At 39.2% G+C, this 15,352-nt stretch overlaps 1 protein-coding gene across 4 annotated transcripts in view; it reads left to right on the forward strand.

Annotated features, from left to right (window-relative positions):
- The first annotated feature begins 260 nt into the window (after nt 1-260).
- The window catches only part of FAM83B (family with sequence similarity 83 member B), a 57,608-nt gene continuing 42,516 nt past the window's right edge, over nt 261-15,352 (forward strand). Inside the window, exons 1-2 of one of the 4 annotated variants that reach the window (XM_051777839.1) lie at nt 261-512; nt 4,964-5,467. In XM_051777839.1, the coding sequence (XP_051633799.1) occupies nt 5,018-5,467 (450 nt within the window). In that variant the 5' untranslated portion in view covers nt 261-512; nt 4,964-5,017. Of the gene's footprint in view, nt 517-4,375; nt 4,667-4,963; nt 5,468-15,352 lie in introns of those variants that run through there. The other 3 variants (XM_051777838.1, XM_051777837.1, XM_051777841.1) reach the window with 3 other exon arrangements.

Consider the following 15,352-nt stretch of genomic DNA (forward strand, 5'->3'; position numbering starts at 1 on the left):
GTCTCAAATGGGTATTGCTCCCTTGCCATGTCTTGCTCCACCGGAGTTAACCTGGAAATCGTGACTCGAGGCTGACGGGTTTATTTTTTCTTGAAGCCAACGTTTGCTTTGGGTTTAATCTCCCACGCACACCCCGCTCCCGGGGCCCCCGCGGGGCTGCCGATGCCGCGGCTGCCGGCCGGCCCAGCGGGCAGGGCAGGGCTGGGCAGGGCAGGGCTGGGTTGGGGCGGGGGGTCCGCCGAGGCCCTGGGAAGGCGCTGCCCTTCGCTCCCGTGCGGGAGGGCCGGGCTTCCCCAGTTCAGACAAGTCCTTGCCGCGCTCCCGCGGCGGCGGGTTTGGTGCGACACCGTTCTGACATGTTGTAACTGGTTTCCACACCCACCGCGCCCGAGAGCGACGGGAAGTACCTGCGATGAGCCCTGCGCCGCCGTGACTCGCCGCCGCCGCGATCGCAGCAGCCGGGTCGAGCCGCTCCGGAGGCGAGACCCCACCGCGGGGCACCGGCGCAGTAAGTGGGTGTGTCTCCCTTCAGTCCCCCCCCGGGACGGGACGGGACGGGTGGGGGCAGCGGCGGCAGCAGGGCAGCCCCCGCCCCGCCAACATCCCGCTGGGCGCCGAGGGACGCTTGGAACGGGGGCGCGAGGGTCGCGAAGCGGAGGCGGCGGCGCGGCCGGAGCGCTGGGGGAGCGGGAGGCGGCGGCGGGCGGGGTGGGCGGCGGGCGGGGTGGGCGGCCCGCGGGCGCGGCTCCCGCGGCTCCCACGCCGCGCTCCCTCCCGGCGCCGCGTTGCACAAGCGGCCCCCTGAGCGGCCGGGCTGGGGGCGGCACACGTGCGGTGTCTCCCGGCGGAGGGCCGGCTGCTTTGCCCGGAAAGTTAACTTTCTGGTTGAACAAAAAAATAAAAAAAAAAAAAAAAAAAAGAAGAGGAAAGAAGAAAGCATTAGGAACGCTTGCGGTGTTGTTTTTCACTTGGATTCGATGTCCTTTGCATCCACAGAAAATACTGTAATGTCATTCATAATGAAATAATTGACTGTCACTGCTTAATGTAGGTAATTATTATTTATTCTTGATATAATTCTTTAATAGAAAGGGTGGTGGAAGGCAGCTGTCGTAAAACACCTGTTTGTTCTATCAAAGGCTGGTCATGCCAGGCCCTTAAGCTGTGGGGAGAGAGGCTCCTTGGCTGAGCCATGGGCCAGAGGTAGTTAGGTGGATGCCCCAGAAACCATACCTGATAGAGGGGCTTGCAGCAGGCTGTTCCCGAGGTTTAAATTTCCTTTAACAGGGGTGCCAAGGTTGAAACTTGATGCAGAACTTGTCAAAGCAATCACATTTCCATTGAAAAAGAGATACGGTCGTCCTGAGGAGAGCACTATGGCCAGGGCCTTGCCAAGGACCAGCTGTATGAGCCTGAGGTTACAGCTGCTCCCCAAAGTTGCTGAATAGGATTTTTTCAAATCTTGTGAATATTAGTAAGGCAGGGAAGTTTCTTGTCTTTAGCACTAGCCTGGAGAGCTGTGATCCTGGAACCCATGTAGAATGTTGTGTCATTTTCTTTACTGGACATTTGTAATCTGCTGCTTTTGTGAAGTCCAGGATACTCTCCATATCTTTCTACAAAAAGGCATGTTTTTTTCTTTGTCGAAGGAAAAGGGCTTTTCTTGCTGGGTTCCTCATAATGGCATTAGAAAGGTCTGAGGATATTGTTAATAGAAGGACAAGATGATTACCTCAGTGCAGGATTCAGAATTTGTGTTCTTCAGCAAAAGTTTCAGTTTTAGCAGCTGCATTGAAGTTCAAATTCAGTTTAAGCCCTTTAATGGCACTTATTAAAAAAGTGATTGATCCCTGTGTCCAAGCAGAGAAGATGGTTGATATGCTGGGCTGGGATTAACAGCCAAGTCTATTTCTCAGAGGATGAGCAACTTTGCTGGTAAAATTTGTAATCATGTATGTGAAATCTGATAAAGATCTGCAAGCCTCCAGAGGTGGGCCACATTCTACACAACCTTGCTAATATAATTGTTGACCTGAGGAGGACCTTTGAAGATGCAAGCTTATTATACAGAAATCATAATACAGAGTTGAAGAGAACACAAAAAAATTTATTTAAGAATTTTATCTAAACCTCTGTCTCTCTATCCAAAATTATATTGTTTCATAGGTACAATTTCTACAACGTAGCTCTTAACCTTATAAGGAGGAAAATACCTCTGTCAAGACATTGAGAGCTTTTGTTAAATAGACTTGAAGCCATTGTTTTTATTTGGGAGTTTTCTTTTGTTTCACACGAATATACCTCATGCTGATTTCCTTAATTTCAAAAACCAGGATTAAAATATTTTCATTTGTCTCAAGTGTTCTGCGATTTGTTTCCATGCTGACAAATTTTACATCTACTTTCTTAAATAAATCTGCACTGCTTTAAGCTTCTTTTGTAAAGAGCACTTGTTAATCAAACATCAACTTCAAAGATGTTCACTTTGAAATGATTATTCTTGTTAGGAAGATGCTGCACTAGAAGTCCCACCTTTCCAAGATTACATATGTTTATACTCTGCTTTCAGCATAAGTCTGAGCATAAGTTGCTGTATTTGACGTATACCACAATTAATTAATTAATTCATTATATTCGATGAAAAGTCAAGCAATTACAACTAGTATAGTATTACGAAAACAAATCAAAGAACCAAACCAAATAAAAGAAATGTAGGTGAGCCAGAACACACATGCAATATTTTTTTGCCTTTTATTTGTTCATAGCTTTCAATATTTGGTATTGCACAATGTTATATAGTAAGTATAGTCCTGTTCCCTTTTATTGTTTTCAAAGGAAAGAGAGAGAAGAAGAAAAAATGTATTTAGACAAGATTTTGAAATAAACACATAAGTCTTTCTCAAGTGTATATATTCAATCAATAACAAAATTTCTATTTGAAAAGTATATCCATTCTAAAATAGTAAGAGTTTTAGAAATATCTTTAATTTGCTTTTATAAAAAGCATGTCATAATAAAACTGACTGTTTTACTAAACTGGTTAGAAAGTTACTTGTCCTGGAAGGCCTTAAAAGAGAGTTGTATTAGATTCTCAGTACAGTCACCTGTAAGTGTTCAGACTCTTCAGAATAACTCAGCTAACTGCATTTCATATCTTGGTTGTTCTTCATTCTTTATTTAAAATGTCTTGAAAACCTGTTCCAGATGATTGGCTTCCCTGGGACACTGAAGTGACTGTTTTAATTTTACAATAATTTAAGAGTTTAACTTCTGAATTGGATATCTGTCACAGGAATACATGTAGTTCTCAGTTGGAGGGAGAGCAGTCAGATCCCTTTGACTTGCTGCTTTCCAGTTCACCACAAAGAGCTACTCTGGAAGCAGCCAGGAACACTCCTTTCCCTCAGGCTCGAAAGCAATCCTATCTGGGAAGATCTACCTTGCTGCTTGGCTGAGAGACAGGATTCAAATGGAATTATTTCATATGACATGCTGATGCCAGCCTCAGATCTGGATTTTTCTTTCTTGGTCTTTTTTTAACCTCAGTCTTCCCAAGTTCCTTATAAATCTTGATTTAATTGAACATTTAATTGATTTTTGAAGTATCAGTAATTATGGAGATCTCTATTTTCATTCCTTTAGGTTAATATAGGTAATTTACGTTTCCTTTCAAAAAGATTTAAACTGTTCCCAGCAAACAGTGGAAAACAAATGCACTTCTTGCAAAAATATCTGAAAGGTCTTGATGGGAAGAGGGAATTGTGTTAAATTTATATGGCAGTAAATGAAACCAGAATGCCGTATGACTGTTTTTTGCTATTACACTGCTATACTATTTATTAGGTTTGTGGGGAAACCCAGCATTAATTTTCAAGCTATCCACTGTGAAAGCTTTTTCTAACTATTCTACTTTTGTTGGATCTTCTTCCTATTTCTGCAGGCTTTCGCTTAAGCTTCATGCCCTAGAAGCTCAAACAGTGCTACCATGTATCATGTTTCTATTTTACATGGCCATGCTGATGCCACTGTCCTGAAATACTGCCCCCCCCCCTTTTTTTTGCAGACTTACTTGCCCAATGCAGAAATCCAGTGCAGTTTAGGTTTTAGGTGAATGGTGGAGTTGCTGTTTATTCTCCCTCTGTCTTAAATCCCACATTGTTACAGCTGAAAACAAATCTGTCAGCCCTTGCTAAATGAAATTAAAAAAAAAAAAAGAATGAATTTATAAAACATCAGCAGTAAACAACTTATTATTAATGTTTTGGAAAAAAAAAAGTTAGATTAAAGCAGCCGCTCCTTTTGGCAGAAGGAATGAACAGGGTGGAAACTAGACATCGGATTGCTGATTCAGAGTTAGATCCCAGATGTGGGAGGATAAATCTTTCTCGAGTTCCTCATAACTCACTGAAATGAGATAGGCTGGTCCTGCTTGGGAGCAACAAGTGGATTAGATCAGCATGGGAGAAGAGATACATAAGGAGAGGTACCTGAATGACCATGGTTTTGAAGAAGCCAGAGAAAAGGGATGCATTGCAGAGAAAGTAATGCATCAAAAAGTAGGAAATTTAATTGGTTTCTGAAGTGTTTCTTTTAACACTACTCTGTCACTTCTTACAAAGAGGGTTTTGAAACACAACTTATGGTTGTGTATTGGAACATGCTTCAGGTATGTGTTGGTGTTACTGGTACAGATGTTCAGTGTATTATGAGCTCTGATGTAGGACTTCACCAAGTCACTTAATTATGTGTTTAGTTTTGTTGTATGTAAAAGCTCTTTATCTACCTCTTTAATATTCATTTGGCAATAATAGTCTCTGAGCCTTTTCAAAACATTTTTAAATTCTTGGAAGATGCTAGAAAAACTTAAAGCAACATTACCAGAAAAGTATTTTAGTTAATATCTGGGTACATCATAGATCTCTAGAAATATTCTGGTTGTTTTCTTACTTTTTTCTCTTTGCAGATACATTTCATCAGCTCATGAATGGGAGCTTAAGAGACTTTATACAAAATATATATGAAAATGGAAACTTCATCTTTGCTATCCTCCTTACATGATGAATGCAGATCAGACAACTATATTGAACCACATTACAAGGAATGGTACCGAATAGCTATCGATGCTCTGATTGAAGGAGGTTTAGAAGCCTACAAAGAATTTCTTTCCAAAGAGAGATGCTCAGAGTTCCTAGCGGATGAGGAAATTGATTATATTTTGAACAATGTTCACAAACTTCCCCAAAACACAATTTATTCCTCTAACCATGCCATTGATGACACCTCTTCCTCGGGAACTTACTGGCCCATTGAATCAGATGTGGAAGCTCCAAATCTTGACTTAGGTTGGCCCTACCTGATGCCTGGAATTTCTGGTGGCACAAATATTGATCTGCTTTTTCATCCACCACGAGCACAACCTTACACTATAAAGGAAACTATTCGGAAGATGATACGAGATGCAAGAAAGGTAAACGTAAAAAATATTATTGAAAAAAAGTGGCAATAACAATCTAGTTGTTGTTTAATTACAAGCTTTTATTATTATTATTCTTTTCCTAGCAAAAAAATATTATCTGTCTGCTCTCAATTCAAACAGAAAGATTTTCCCAAACTGATATCAGTCCTTTGGTGTCACATGCACCAGTGTTACGAACCTTAGTTCAAAGGGAGCAGGGGTTAATTGGAGGGATTAATGAATATTACTATTATAAGGAATAATTACTATTTTACTGTAATGCTGACCAGTGCATGAGAAATTTGTAGATAATCAGCACACTTTTTCTTTGACCTCAGTTGAATATATATATTATATATACCTCAAGTGATACAGTTTTGTATAACTGCAGGATATATACTAAAGTTTCTGTCTTGCATCAGTGGAAACATGCATTGGTTTGGTATGGCAGACAGTTATTATGAGCAAACAACACTTTGATGTACATCAGACTCATGTATCTTGAGAGTCTTGGGTTTTGACATTTTCACATGTCCTTGGAGAAGTTAAAGAGAGCTCAGAAGAAAAAAAAAAAACAAACTAGGCTTAGGCAGCAAGGAAATAGTTTTCCTTGGGTATCTTACCTTCATTTCTGACTAACCACTAGAAATGTGGACACTTCTCCAAATGTACTTGTCTCCACTTAGGGGCACTTGTATCTTCAGTTTCCTATGGCACACCCAGCTTACAATTCAGTGACAGGGTGCTGTATGTACAAACCGCCTTTTGCTTTCAGTGTGTCAGTTTGCAACTTTTTAAGTTTTAAACTTTTCAGTTTAAAACAGTGTCAATTAGGAAAAAGAAACACCAAAAAACGTATTATCATGCAGATCTGTTTAACACTGTGTCACTTTACTTCTAAAAGATAGGACAAGGTTTCAGAAGTATTCCTAGTAAGTACGTCACGCTCTGATTTCTTCCCCATGAAATAAAATTGTATTCTGCATGACTATGAGCTTTAAAGCAGTAGGATGGGCTCTAGCTTGCATGCATCTGTAAACACGTCAGTGGCTGAAATATGTGTGCAAATGTGTGCAGTAGGAACAGGCTGAAAAGGGCGGGGAAGGGAAGGACAGCGTCTTTTTACACTGTCTCTCCTATATTGAGATAAAGCATGTAATTTGTTGCGGTAATAGAGTTATCACTAGGCCGTTTACTGTGCAGTTTATAGTTTAGAATGACTGTATGCTCAAGGAAGAGTTAATTACTTCTCTCCTTCTTTGTCCATTTCAGAGTGAGAGTCGGTGTTTTCTGTTTTAGTATGTAGTGAGACTTGACCGTGCCTTGCCCAAAATACTCTTTTTCAACTGCAGCTCCTGACCTATCAATGGATCCACTGTAAGGGAAACCACAAACCCACAGTTGATTCTATTGCAAAGACTAGTTCAGTTTTGCTACAAGGTCTTGAAATGCCATGAAGAAAGACCATTTCCCATTAGTTGCCATGCTTTTTGTGACGATCTGCATGCAATCCAGTCCCTCCCAAATGTCTCTCTGGAAAGAAAAGTGGTGCTGATTAATGCCACTTTAAGGAGTATGCCTCCTTCAAATGCAGCTATAGAAAAAAATTTAGGTGTGATTCTTACTTCACTTTGCAAAAGGGTTGGAAACTTAGTATATTGGCTCCATGGTGTGTTTGTAGTGCTTCAGCTTTATAAAGAGGGTATTTTGTGTGTGTCACTGTAAATCTGACAGATGAAAGGTTTGTTTAGTTGATCAGCACAACCTCAACGTCAACAACTGTAACACTTGATACACTGATATAGATTGGTTGCTTCGGGGAGCAACAATTAAATCTAAAGACATAATGTTGTTAAGCCTCATCTGTCTGCAGATCCATAGAAAAGTTTAAAGGATTTCTAAGTAAGGTAAAATAAGGTATTTAAAACATGCTTACAGTAGGTAAACACTTTGCAAACAGGCTAGCATACTTCTCTCAAGCCACTTATAAAAAAGCAGTTATATTAAACAGGATTCTTTGTTATGTAGTCGTGGAGATGTGTAGTCTTATGAACATATTTGAAGGCAATAGGAAAATATTACACATGAAACACAGAAACCTGGAAAGAATAAATCGGCAAATCATGTTCAGCCAACGTGGCTCTAAGCAAAATCTATGGGAATTTCAGCAAGCTTATTTGTGAAAGTAAACAGGCTAGCATACTTCTTGGAGGTGGGCATATTCATACCACCTAAACTTTAAGCACCAAACCTGAGTGCCTGAGTTCAGGCACTGATTTCCCTGGGCTACTTGAACTCTCAGTGCAGTAGGAAACCAGTTCCTACAAGGGCAAAGCAGAGAATGTTTCTGCAGTGATTGACCCCATGAAGGAACGCATTCGATACGTATTTATATGTACAAACTATCCCAAAAATATATAAGGAGATATATATATATATATTCTTATATAAAGATATATAAGGATAAGATGACACTATTAGTGGACTTACCCTTGGCCTCTTTAGTGCTTGATGCATCACAGTGTCACTCCTTAAAATGATTATTACATATGTTAATTTTGACCTTAAGAAGACATGTTGTAAACAACATTAAGCAACTTGCTTGCTGACAGTGATTTTTTCCTGACTAAAGAGGAAAATCATTTGTAAAGCCATGCTACACTAGATTAAAACCAGCGACTATGAAAAAGTGGTGTAAGAAAAATCTTCTCACATGATTCTTAAATACATAATCAGCGTAACAATTATGCATATCACCTTCATCGTAAAGTACAAGAGATATAATCATGGAATTTTTCTTACAGAAAAGGATCAATACTGTTAAGTTATAGAAAAATGAGCTAACCATTTTAAGGAAATGAATCCATGATACACATTTCTGAACTTCTGTTAGAGCAGGGAAACTGCATTGTACATAACATGGCATTCCATTGCCATCTGTACTGCAGCACTTCTGTGGGATAGGTGTGATGTTAGCGGAGTGCCTTAGGTCAAACCAAGATGTCAACAAAATGGGTTTACAATTGGTGTAACTAGACCTCACCTCCAAATGATACAGCTTGCCAATCACCTGCCTCTGTCAACATAACCTGTGTTCATGCAAGGAGGCTGTTTGGCGTGACTGTGTCAACTGGGGAGACACGAGTCTTTTTCCCATGTTGATACAACCATGTGAGGAAAAAGGACTTCAAGGTCTGTCTGACCTTAATGATGGACAAACTTTTGTAAACAAGCCAGTTGCCTTGTTTCTCTTATGTTTTGGAGTCTTCTACCTTTAATCATTGGCAGATTTCCGGCTTCTGTGAAGCTTGAGGTGCTCCTACAGCCTGACTCATCATGGCTGGGCTGTCTGAACAGCAACTGATAATGTTTAGCAGTTTTTACTGAGAAGATTATTCATCTGGGAAATGATATCAAGATGATTACTCACCTGTGTCAGGTTGATGTGAAACTTCCTTCTCTTACTATGAAGTAACACTGAGACTTCAAAAATGAAGTGTCCTCTCCCTGTATGGCTTTTCATAGGAGTTGCCTCAAAACTTCAGTTATGAGAGTTGTACATGTGTGCAAGAAATATCTTGCACTATTCTTCTCAGCTGTGATTGACAGGGTGAGGCAACAGGGGAAGACAGGACAGAGCACCAAAGGGTCCTTCTGGCAGTGTGTTTTTCTCTTACTTCATTAACTGGATTCCTCAGTCAACCACAGAGAAGTTCCTACACAGTTTTAGAGAGAATGCTCAGCCGAGTCTTTCAGGCTAATATCAAAATAAGGATCTGCTCTTCCGAGAGAGAAGTAAAACCTGTTTCTTAAAGAACTATGTTGTTTAGACAACCCAAGGATTGCTGGTTTGCAGCACAAGCTAGAAAATGTTGAAAGACTTTCCTGACATACTTTTGGGATTTATGATGGATTGTATGAAGTTACACGCTATTCAGTAAATATGCAATACTTTTCACTGATTTTATGTTATTCAGATACACGAGCAAGCTTAAGCCTGGGTTCATAAAGTCAGTGATAGTTTTAAGACTTTTTAAAAAACATAATTGCTTGGAAGCTTAAATAAAAATTTAAGTGGTTGTTTTATCATTTTGGAAAATTAAAAAAAGGCAACTGTTTTTGCTGAATTACTCATGCTTGGGTTTTTTAATATGAGAAAAGGTTGCAAAACTTGGACCCTTGGGGAAGAATTAAGTTACACACTATAAACGAGTATAACTTGTTATTAGTCGTGCTGGACACTGTAGGTAGGCACTTAGTAAGTCAAAAAGGACTTCCTTTGAATTCTTGTGAGAGAGAGTTGTGAACAAAATATAATGTCTATGTTGTTTTCTAAAGCAGTGGACTGAGTGAAATAAACAAAAACAATTGACTCACTTTACAAATATATAAGAAGGAAAATATTTTCTTTAGTTTAGGGGTTTTTAAATTTATTTTGTTTTGTGTTGTTTCAGGCAAGAGTGAGAGGTGTGTTACAGCAAAAAATATTCCCTATTAACTAACTATTAATCACTATTGATACTTTATTAATAATCACTGTTATTCACTGTTAATCTCATTTGGTCATGTGTATAATACAGTAATAGTCTAGTACTGGCTGCAATCTAGTATGAAAGAAAATCAAATTCTTTCCATGCTTATATGAAGAGCAATGTTTCTGTACAGAAAGAAACTTGTAGAATATGGGTGTGTTAAACAATCTTTTATTACTCTCTCAGCAGTACTGTTTGCCAACTGTTTTAAATGTAATTTGAACACAGACTGGAACAATGATAATGAATTCTGCTTATGGCAATGCTTGTCTTAGCTCATTAATTGCATCAGTACGAGCAGAAGAGAGAGAGGGGCTGCGCTTTTTTGTTCATAAAAACCAGAGCAGCCTGCTGAATTCAGGGAGAGGGAAGAGATAAATGCAGTATTTGTCCCACTCGGATATTTTCTATATTATCTGTAGAGTGAGAATCAGTGGATATAATTTTTTTAGCTGAGAATAACACAGAAATACTCGGTTTCCAGCCAAAGACATATAGGCAACATTTTCCGTGACAAAATATTCCATCTCACCAGGATTTCAGCAGGTGCCTTTTGGTTCAGGTGCTCTGCTGAAGGGTCAATTCATCATTCACTTCCACTCAACGTCCCTTAAATGGCTTCCTGATAGTTGAAAACCAGCATGGCAGTCATGTGTATGGTTCCCAGGTGAAACATAATTTTTAGTTCTTGATAGATTTATTTGAGAAAGTGAGGTCATGTCCCAGCCTTTCTAATCGCACAGAGTTGATGCTGTTGTTGTGTGACCCAGTATCAATTTTTTGTCATCACAAAGTAATGCTGCTCACAGCAAGTAATTATTTTAGGTATTTATCTTCTTGGATTTGCCTTTGGAGTCTTCACAATATTTTACTTGCTTGTCCCTTTCTCTCCCTGCTGTCCTGCTCCCTCCATGTAAGGGTAGTCCCAGAGCAGTCACAACAGTACATTCACAATGCAGGCAGAGAGGACTGCCGTCAGTGGGACACATCTGCAAACACTTTTTAATCTGGAAAGCCTGGGACTTCTGGAAGTTCAGTTCTTATACACAGTTGCTCTAAACGTGAAACCCACAATTTTTTGTGGTAGTCCTCCTGCTAGGTGGGAAGGATCCAATTCTGAAAAGCAGTCAGAGACTAGGGCTAGCCTGTGGAGTGGGAATTTTTGATAACATAATTTTTAATCAGTCGTGGTGATTTTTTACTCAGGTTTCTGTCTTTGCAAGACTTTTGACATCTTCAATACTCCTACATTAAAAGATGTAATTAAATAATTTATAGGTATTACCCTTTTTATGTCAGGAGTGTGCTAATGTGTTACCAAAATATCACACCTCCATCATGAATTTAAAAATGGAACAGGGAAAATTAAAGGCCAAATATTGCAGGCAGCTGTATTTCTTTATTAATGTCTGTCTCATTCACATATATATGAGAAGTAAGCATACACATATGCTTGGTAGCAATTCTTTTCATTAAAACATTTTCTCTCATTGACATAAATCTTTGTCAGTCAAAACAAAAGTGCTATTAAGAAGTCATTTACGGTTTTTGCACATTGAGTAGATTAAAGTGTTCTTTATCAAATTCAACAATAACTTTGTACTACAGTATGCTGAAGCAATTACAGATCAAAATATGCTATAAATACAAAACTGTTGATGTAAAATAATTTTGCCCTGGCAGAATGCTCCTTTCAGTGCCCAGACTACTGTATTTGGGCTTTGTCCCTCTCCTTTTCTTGCTTGTAAAAAACCCCATGATAATGTTTGTGTTATTTTTGTTTGTCTGAATTCCTATCCCGAAGAGATCTCTGTTTTTCTAATTTTTTTTTCAGCCAGGAAACAATCTTGCCTGAAGAACTCTAGGCTTAATCACTTCACATTCATATTGCCATAAGCCTTTTTTCATGTCTTGCAGTTTTAGCATAGCTTTTGATCTCGTGTTAGCTTTCCAATATAGCCAGTGATCTCTGTGGGATGGGGGACACATTGTGGGTGATTTTAACCTTTAAATTTGTTTGTTAGATATCAGAATTTGGAAACTAAAATATTATACTGTCTTTGGTAGAATTTTAAATGAGCATAGCTTGATGTGCAGATACCTGTAATACTGCAACAGTATTTGTATATCACAGTGTGGTAGAAACTACATGGAAAGTGGAGAAGTGCTGACATGGAACAAAATAAAAAAGTTCAAAATTTCCCATTCTTCTGTTTGGAAAGAGTGGGCTTGAATGTCAATGAGTTACATGTATGAAGTTTCCTCATATATCAGATCTGAGTACAAGTATCCACTTCAGAACAATTTGCTTAATGCTGTATTATTTTCCTTGGGGAACACTGCAAGTATTTCAGTACAGATGATAAAGGGGTCAAAGTACACTTTATTATTTACATCTCTAAGAGAAGTGCAGGTCTTGCCATAGACAGCAGTGCAGTCATGCCTTTCCTTTTAGTCTGTTGATAAAGTATGTCTATAACCGTTTTCTAATAAAGATACAATAAATTACAGTAGAAGTTAAAGTCCACTTTTTCAAAAATGCTAGCAGCATGCCTGAGACCTCAGAGGGCTTTTGCTTATTAAAATTCAACTGTAATTTACCTTTGGAAGGAGGAAGCAGTGGCCATCACAACAGTAACAGGGTGTAACTGTTGCTGAGCTTACTACTTTACAGTAGGATCTCCAGACATCCATAAAATGACTCACCTCAATAGAGCTGTTCAAAACAAATAACTGCAAGATATGGCTGTGGCTTGCTTGATCAACAGTTCATAATTTTTCAGCGTGCAGTCCACTGGTCAGTTAGCCAGAAGTTATAGTAGTGTTATTTGCATCAAAAATACAGAAGTAGAAGCAACCAAACTAGCCATCTGTGCTTTCCTTGCCTTTGTTTGGCATCTCTTCCTATATCTTGGGTGTTTGTTTTCTGAAGCTGTAAATGTCATTATGTTTCGCTGCATATCTGTATATCATATAGGTTACTGGTGTCTTAATCTTCCTGATTGGTACCAGCCAGTACAGACATACCACTACTACAATATAAAGAGTAGATTCAGAATTTATATACTCTCCTTTATCCTTAGCCAGCAAGAAACATGACCAAAGTGTTTGCAGTTTCATAGATGAGAATATTGAGTCACATTGAGTATTAAATGAATATAAATCATAATTAAAAAAAAAAAAGGTACAGTTATAAACAAAAAGCGTAAGAGTATTATACATTAGCAAACAGTATGCAGAGCAAGTAGAGGCTAGCTTTTATTTTCTTGCCTCTCTGGTTTTGGTTGATAATAAAAATCATAGTCATGCATTTAGAGTTATGAAAACTAGTTTCTGAGGAACATCAGTACTTCTCCAAAAAAGTTGCAGATCGTAGATTTGTAGTGCTTACTTTTAAAAAATATTTGTAAAAGCATAAAGTCGTTTCTTATCTTCAGATAAGGAGGGTGTATCTTTAAAACAGACGCAGGGTGTTCTCATACCTTATCTAGGAGCAGATTATCTTAACCAGTTCTGTCTCTCGGTCTGGAGTGTTTGTACTGACTGCCCAGAAGATGTAAAATGTGAGGGAACCAGAACAGATTCCTCAAAACCAGGATCTGTGGTGACCCCTGCTTTCCTCAGCAAGGTGTGTGGGCATAAAGCTGCCTTCAGAGAACTTTTATCCAGGGATTTTTGCTAGCTGCAGCACCAGATCTCCTCAGGCCTTTTCACTTCTGCCAGTGATCCCGCTGTCAGAGATGAAGCTGGGTGATAGGATAATATGAGAAGTTATGCACCGTATCTCTTAGAGATGAAAAGAAAAGCTTTGATACCTGCTTCATCCACCAGCAATCAGGCTCGAAGAGTAGCACAGGATTGTGTGTTCAGGTAGCCAAATAGGTGTGCCTTCAGTTCAAACAGCAGATATAACAGCCTTATTTTCATGCTGTTTCCTGGGGCTGCAGGCACTCTTTGCCAAGCAGGGTGTACTTCAGCTCAATAAACTCCCTTTATGGCTTAAGTACTAGGTAAAGCACTGGACATCGCCTTCAAATTCAGGTGAATCTGAATGGCATCAGCCCACAGAAAGTATTGTAGTTAGTGTTTTACTGCTAGGCTTTTGATGCTCAGTAAGCCAGAAATAATAATGAAGATGAGATGAAATAACCAGCACAGAAGAAAAGTATGATTCTCGGTGGGACCTTTCTCAAGAAATGCCCTCTAAGGAACTAAGCCCTTTAAGCTGTTCAGAATTCGCTGCTAGTGAGCTGTGCCTTCTGATCAGAGACATCAGAGGCAGCAAAGAGAAGTGACAGTGTCAAGCCAGCAAATCTGATTTGTCTCAAATGCCAGCGAGATACTGCTCGTCAAAATGACAAGCTCTCCATCTAGTATGACAAAGCACATTAATATCTGAAGCTGTCTTCTGTTCTGATAATTTTTTGGCACTGGCTAATGCTGGATTAGCATTCAGGCAAGCAATAATTGCCTGAAAAGTTGCTGTCAAGGGTGTGGGTTTCTTTTAAATAATAGACAGGTATATGTGGCAGCACAGTATATGTTTGATGGAGATCAGTAACCTGTCTTTGCTGAGGATGGGCCTAAAAATATAACCATCTACAGATCTACCTCTTACAATAGTATGTACTCTTACAAGTCTACAGAAAGTTGCTTTAGAATGTTGGCAAAAACTATATTATTTTGCACAAAGGATATACTTTTGAAATGAGAAAACTAAGCATAGAGATGAAACTGGAAATTATGACTGATTCTTCTATTAGTTTATTATTTGCTATCACCTTTTTCATGTTTTAGCATTACAAGAGAACCAGTAATATTATTATGTTTTCATAATAGATTTTATGATGCACAATATGATTGCAGTAATATCATCATTAATTCTATTAATAAATTCTAGACTTACTGAATGTCAGTAAGCCACTTGTGCCAGAAATCTAATTAGTCAGGTGATTTGATTTCTTATGTGTAATTTTAATGATGAAAGTGGAGTCCAGATCTGAAGTGCTGTGATACAAGATTGCAGTCTACCATTACATGATTTCTGTCATGAGTAAAGGCTTAGTACTTTGTGTTGAAGTAAGAGGGGCTAAGCAGTGTCTTTGCAATGAGTTCTTGAGATGTCAGAAAGCTCTTCTGTGTAAATGTCAGAACCTTGCAAAGCCAGGGCTCCAAGTGCTTTTCAGAGGAATAAAAAGGAGGGTAAAGGTGTGCTGTTCTTGGGTGTTGGGAAAGAGGCATGTCAGAAGAGCAGGGATCTCTGCTAGTCCTTTCAGTTGATTCCTTCTGGAAACCAGTGTGTCAACTAAACCCTGTCTAGACCTTCTGAGGGGCTGTAGCACTCTGGAGCCTGCACCCAGGGTGA

The sequence above is a fragment of the Manacus candei genome, unplaced genomic scaffold (assembly GCF_025592945.1).
Source record: "Manacus candei isolate 608988 ecotype Guabito, Panama unplaced genomic scaffold, ASM2559294v1 h1tg000011l, whole genome shotgun sequence".
NCBI lineage: Eukaryota > Metazoa > Chordata > Aves > Passeriformes > Pipridae > Manacus > Manacus candei.